The sequence below is a fragment of the Scardinius erythrophthalmus genome (genome assembly GCF_964197995.2).
Source record: "Scardinius erythrophthalmus genome assembly, chromosome: 5".
Taxonomy (NCBI): domain Eukaryota; kingdom Metazoa; phylum Chordata; class Actinopteri; order Cypriniformes; family Leuciscidae; genus Scardinius; species Scardinius erythrophthalmus.
Window position 1 is genome coordinate 54,985,746 of NC_138225.1, and position 6,455 is coordinate 54,992,200.

At 37.2% G+C, this 6,455-nt stretch overlaps 1 protein-coding gene across 1 annotated transcript; it reads left to right on the plus strand.

The window, feature by feature from the left end:
* The first annotated feature begins 566 nt into the window (after positions 1 to 566).
* Positions 567 to 6,038, plus strand: LOC308690917 (endothelial differentiation-related factor 1 homolog). The gene is made up of 5 exons (XM_081365706.1): positions 567 to 895; positions 2,370 to 2,421; positions 3,403 to 3,563; positions 3,910 to 4,003; positions 5,718 to 6,038. The coding sequence occupies exons 1-5, from the start codon at positions 818 to 820 to the stop codon at positions 5,777 to 5,779; spliced, it is 447 nt and encodes a 148-aa protein (XP_081221832.1). The 5' UTR covers positions 567 to 817; the 3' UTR covers positions 5,780 to 6,038.
* The last annotated feature ends 417 nt before the right edge of the window (positions 6,039 to 6,455 follow it).

Here is a 6,455-nt window from a genome sequence, read left to right on the forward strand (position 1 = left end):
ATGCAAGTGAATGGGAGAAAATAATTATTTTCTGGTCCCGTTTGAATTTTGCCATGAATGTGAACATATGTTGTCTGTGAATTTTTTATATAATTTTAACCCTAAAAATTAAAAAAAAAAAATTCTATAGTCATTCTATATAGATCAGTGGGTCCAGCGGGGTTTTACGGATGGGCGGGACTTACCAGCTCTATTGGCTGATCTCATGTGAGTGACAGGTTGCCCCGCCCTCATCATCAGAGAAGAGAAGAGAGGCTGCAAGAGGAACTTATTCTGATTCAAGATTACGAGGCACATGAATAAAAGTCCCCCGTAGTCAATAATGTTTTCCCTTAAAACTCGTCTTTGATCACCAAAATGACTAAAATTAATAGCATGAATGTAACTCGACACCCTTGCCTCATTTAGTATGCGTGGTTCTATGAATATGCAAATGAGCCCCGCCTCCACTCGCTCAGCTCAGAGATCCACTGGTTGTCGATCACACGTTGATCTGATTGGTTACAAGGTAGTTTGTGACGTCAGAAACACCAGCGATTTCAAAGCGTGTTTTTGAGACTGTCTTTGGTTCACTGCAGTTTTAAGGAGGAAATACTCAGCAATGGTGTCGACTTATGAACTTACACATGGTTTGTCTTAAAGCAGATTAAAAACACCGCAATAAATACTGCAATATTCCCAGAAGTGTCCATTTTGATGTCACGCTGATTGACGGCTGGAACTGCGGGTGTCGCTGTTGGCGTTCAGTGAATCTCTGCTCCAGCGGATCTGGTTCTCATCTCACACACACACACACACACACACACACAGAGACAGCATGGCCGAGAGCGACTGGGACACAGTGACCGTGTTGAGGAAGAAGAACCCCTCTGCCTCTCAGTCCAAATCCAGACAGGTGAGTGTGTTCTGCTGATCCGGATCACAGTTCGGCTTCGGGTTCGGGTTCGGGTTCGGCTGGCCCACACGTGGCGCGCGCTGGAATCTAGAATATTCTCTCGATCCACAACAACTCTAGAAAGTTATGTTTCATTTTCATGTTCTAGTTGTTTGGATAAACAGAAACAATGTCTGAAATCTAAAACAAGTGCTGTTAAATTAAATAACATATTAAAGATGTAATGTGGAAAGTGCTTTACAAATAAACTGAATTTGCACTGAAAGCAAATGCGAATCATGGCAATAAAATGACTAATAGTAATGAAATATGGGTAACACTTTACTATAAGGTTCATTAATTAACGTATTAATTAACATGAACTAACAATGATCAATACAGTTGTTACAGTCTTTATCTTTGTTAATGTTAGTTAATTAATCCAGCTGTTCGGTGTTTGTTCATGTTAGTTCACAGTGCATTACCTAATGTTAACAAACACAACATTTGATTTTAATAACGTATTAGTAAATGTTGAAATTAATATTAACTAAGATTAATAAATGCTGAAGAAGTATTGCTCATTCTTAGTTCATGTTAACTAATTATAACCGAAAATAGAATATTCTCTCGATCAATAACAACTCTAGACAGTCACGTGTTTCATTTTCATGTTCTTGTTGTTTTCATGAAAAAGTGAAATTTAAAAGAAGTGCTGTGAAACCAGATGTATTGTGGAAAGTGCTTTACAAACAACTAAGAATATTTTAGTTGTGATTAAATTGTAGTAAAGCATAACTTTAAGTGTATTTAGTGTACTTTTGTGTACTAAATTGGAACTACTTCAAGTATATGCCTGTAGGGACTAATTACATGCTTGATTAGTGAAATTAAAGTGTACTTTATTTGTGTTACAAGTACATTACAAATTCATTAGGAGTGTCTTCGAAACATACAAGCGATATACCATAAGTGTATTATATTTGAGTATATGCTCAGTAATACCTTCGGCTTACTCCAAATATTACACGTTGCACACTCTGTCTTCAAATGCACATTAACAAACAAATATTACTTAGCTCTACTTCGTACAATATACTATTGTAAACTATAATGTATTTTGAAGGTACACTTTCAGTGCATTGTTACAGTGATCATTTCCAGCGCACAGTTAAATATACCTAAAATACATTTTTAATAAAGTGCAAATAAATACACTTTAAAAAAATAAACAGAATGTTCACTTCAAGTATATTTATCATATTTTATTTTTAAAGTGTGTTCAAAGTTGTATTGTGTATAAATGGGTAAAAGCGTGATGCTAATAGTGCTTTTAACTATTTAAATGCTTTTAATGTATTTAAAGATGGTAAACATTTTTGTTAATATATTTGCAATATACTATTGAAAAAAAGGGAATATATTTCAAATATAATAAAGTATACTATTTTTCAATATGCACATGTTGTGTGTGTGTGTGTGTGTGTGTGTTTAGGCGGTCGCTGCCGCTCAGAGGCGAGGAGACGACGTGGAGACCACCAAAAAATGTAAAAGATTATAATACTTCTCTGCATCTGTCAGTTTATTCTAATGTTGGACTGTAGATTTACTGGAGTGTGTCTGACAACAACAACTAATGAACCTTTAACCTTTAACCTCACACATCGTCATCATCTACAGTAAAACTGCTGTGACTCAGAGGAATCATCTTCATCTTTAATCATATTAGTATGCTTATGTATTTAATATATTTCCTATTCGGACATTTAACCCTCAAAAGTCCACATTTTTCCAACGAGTTGATCCAAATTTGAGGTTGTTGTCTCAAGAAATGAGCTTTAGTTTGTATTGATGTCATTAGTAGAAGTGTGAGTGTGTGTTTCAGGTTCGTGTGACCAGATCCATGATGGTTCGGTGTTTTAGATGTTCACGACCCGTTCACGAGGTTATTTATATAGCGCTTTTCACAATATATTCAATACAAATTGACCCATAAATAAAAAATATAAGTGCTTCCTCTGCTGTGAACGGAGTCAAACGCATTCAGAGATAAGCGTGGCTTTAGTGGACATGTTCAGGTATTTATATCTGTGTTTTTCTCCTTTGTCGTCTTTTTCAGAACGGCATTGATATTTTGTGTCGCAGTTCATATCCACTAAACATCAGAATATTGCGTATGTCTAATCTTATATAGAAAACACCATCATCACGGTTAGACGTCTTCTCTTGTGTCAGACATCATGAAAGTGGAGTTGTGCTGGTCTCCTCTATAGTGTCGTATATCGAGTGAATCGCTTCTGGAACAAGAACAGATGTGGGCGGGGCTTGATTGTGTCTGTGGGGGATTGATTGGCTGGTTGTGGTTTGCCATTGGCTGATCTCATGTGAGTGACAGGTTAAAGCCCCGCCCACATCATCAGAGAAGAGAAGAGATGGAACTCATTCTGATTCAACATTATTAACTCAATCATGATGTGCACAGATAATATATGCAGCATTCCCAGATCTGACTTGAGTTGTCATCTCAGGGTCGGCGGGTCAGAACAAGCAGCATCTGGTGACCAAGAACACGGCCAAACTGGACCAGGAGACGGAGGAGCTCCATCACCAGCGCGTGCCACTGGAAGTGGGGAAAGTGATCCAGAAAGGCCGACAGAACCAGGGTCTGACGCAGAAAGATCTCGCCACTGTAAGCCTGAGCGAGCTGAGCCGTCTCTGTCTCGACTCGTGTGTTTAACGCAAACGCAACCTTCAGTCTCTCTCTCGAATCAACATAATCCCTCATGTTCAAATGCCCAACTTTACAGCAGAAAAACACATTTACAGTCTGGTGCTAAAAGTGGTTTTGGTCTATATCGCTAATTCTGTCCTTCATAACGACGGGGGGGGGGGGGGGGGGGGGGGTGTTTTTATAACTCATCCGTTTAAATTATATTAAGCCTTAAAGTTGTGCATAATTCGCAGTCTGAATTTTTTTTTTTATCAAGTTGATCAGAAATGCTCCTTCAGGAATATGTTCTGTGTTTGTTCACCAGAAAATCAGTGAGAAGCCTCAGGTCATCGCCGACTACGAGTGTGGGAAGGCCATCCCCAATAATCAAGTCATGGGCAAAATCGAGAGAGCCATTGGTAAGCAGCTCATCCAGCCCGTGTTTTATGAGATAAGTCAAAATTATGACAAAAAGTTGAAATTACTTAATTCATGACATACTAAGTCATAATTATATGATAAAGTTGAAATTGACAGTCAAAATAATGATAAACAAGTCAAAATTATGACAAAACGTTGAAATTGATATGCCGTCAAAATTTGTGATAAAAAATGTATTTAAATTATGACATACAAAGTCATAATAATGAGATTAAATGTCTAAATTACTAAAAAAGTCATGACATACCAAGTCATAATTATGCAGGGATGCAAACACATGTATGGTCAAAAAAGAGAGGTTATCGAAGCCCTCGCCCCATGGCAAATATCCAGATACTTACATAATTGTGATGAATTTAATCCTTTGTAAGTTATCATTTTGCAGTGTAAGATTACAGTTAACACCTTTAAATATTACATAAATGTATTATGTATTTTTATTAAACTTAGTGAGTGTATAAATCAGCAGCAAAAAAAGTAATTCTTGAAAAAATCTGCATAGTAATTTTATCAAATCTAAACATGTTAATAAAAACAAATTACTATTAGTACTCTTATAAAATGCAATCAGGCAATCATACATTTCACAATTTTATATATGAATGTCAAGAATTCAGAAATGCATTTATAAAGCCTACACTACACAGAAATAATATGCAATTAAATTATGCTTATTTTAAATGTATTGTGCAGGCTAGGTATAAAAAAATATAGGCTTTTAATAATCTTTCAGTGCGCAAAACCATGATGATAATATGAAACGCTTCAAAACAGAGCGCACAAAGCGCGTATGCGCATCGCGGGTGCAGAATGATGTGCTCAAAGCAACATGGAGTCACAGTGTGCAGCGCTGCGCATTTAAAAGTTCACGGCACAAAGCGAAGACATGTCGAGCGCACACATCCTAGTGTATATCTGTCCAACAGTTTATTGATCATTTGTTTCTTCACAGTTTTAAATTCCAGTTATTGTGCACACGGTAGAGAGTCGTTTAAAAACAGCAACAAACAAAATACAAATACACAAAATAAAGTTATTTTATGCAAATCCACAGCCTTTTATCTACAGATCAAGCATTATAATGTGAATACATCATATTGGAGAGAGTTTTACCGTGCATCCTGCTGTAACCGGTCGAGACGCGCGCGCTGTTTGAATAACTGAATGGAGAATGATTGACAGCCGCAGAGGAGGGAAAACGAGGTTTCCGTAAACTTTAATTTAATTATGTAAATAGTCTTCTGTCCCTCACATTAAGCTATGGAATGGCTTCAGATGACTTTGTGAAATTATAATCAGACCCTCTCAGACCCAAGTCACACAAACTGACGTGAAAAAAGCGCGAGGCGCCGAAAAGCGCGCTGTTTGCATCCCTGATTATGAGATAAAGTCTAAATTATCACTTAATTCATGACATACTAAGTCATAATTATATGACAGTTGAAACTGAGTCAAAGTTATGACAATTTTTTTTTTATGACACACAAAGTCATAATTATGGGATAAAAAGTATAAATTATGACATTTATTTACCAATCAAAACTAACTTTATCTGGACAATAACTTTACTCTAGATCTGCTGTGAAGCCCAAACACTCTCTGTTACTGTAATCTCCTGTTATCACTGTAAAGCTGCTGTGAAACTCTATACTGTTAAAGCGCTGTATAAATGAAGACTCGACTTGTTTCCAGGTCTGAAGCTGCGAGGGAAAGACATCGGGCAGCCGCTGGAGGCCAAGCCTGAGAAGAAATGAAGACAAAGCCTCGATCAGCCGGAACTGGAGTCAAACCCAGTGTGAATCTGGATTAAGAAAACACTCTCCTGATTAAACCAGAGCTGTGATGCGTTTGAGCAGACCCTTGCTTCCAGGAAGACTTTCTCTTGTGGAGATGAAGCCGAGAACCCAATATAATCATTAAAGCACGTTACTTCGGGTTTGCTCGATTGTGGCCTTGATCCGACATGCTCATGTCTGTTTTTGAAGACTCGAATAAAATCTGATTCAAATCTCATTTTAGAGACGTCATGTACATTACTACTAGCTGGAGAGGATTTTCCTTTACCCAAAAACTTTAAAGGGGTGGTATAATGGATGTAAAATAAGTCTCTGATGTCCCCAGAGTGTGTGTGTGAAGTTTTAGCTCAAAATAACCCACAGATAATTATTCGTAGCATGTTAAAGTTGTCTCTTTTTGAGAGTTAGCAAAAACGCATAGTTTTGTTTCTGTCCCTTTAAATGCAAATGAGCTGCTGCTCCCGGCACAGAAGGTGGAGCTTCAAGAGCTCGTGTCATTTTACCTCACACACACACATGCACTGAACACTTCAATTCTGAGTTTAAATCTTGCAATTCTAACTTTTTTTCCTTTGAATTCTGTTTAAATTCAGAAATCTCTCAATTCTGACTTTTTATGGAATTCTGAATTTAT

Excerpts from the sequence above, each read along its gene's own strand:
- LOC308690917 (XM_081365706.1), top strand. The coding sequence starts at position 818 with ATGGCCGAGAGCGACTGGGACACAGTGACCGTGTTGAGGAAGAAGAAC. Across the intron at positions 896-2,369 it reads CTCAGTCCAAATCCAGACAG|GCGGTCGCTGCCGCTCAGAG; the intron begins GTGAGTGTGTTC and ends GTGTGTGTTTAG. Across the intron at positions 3,564-3,909 it reads CGCAGAAAGATCTCGCCACT|AAAATCAGTGAGAAGCCTCA; the intron begins GTAAGCCTGAGC and ends TTTGTTCACCAG.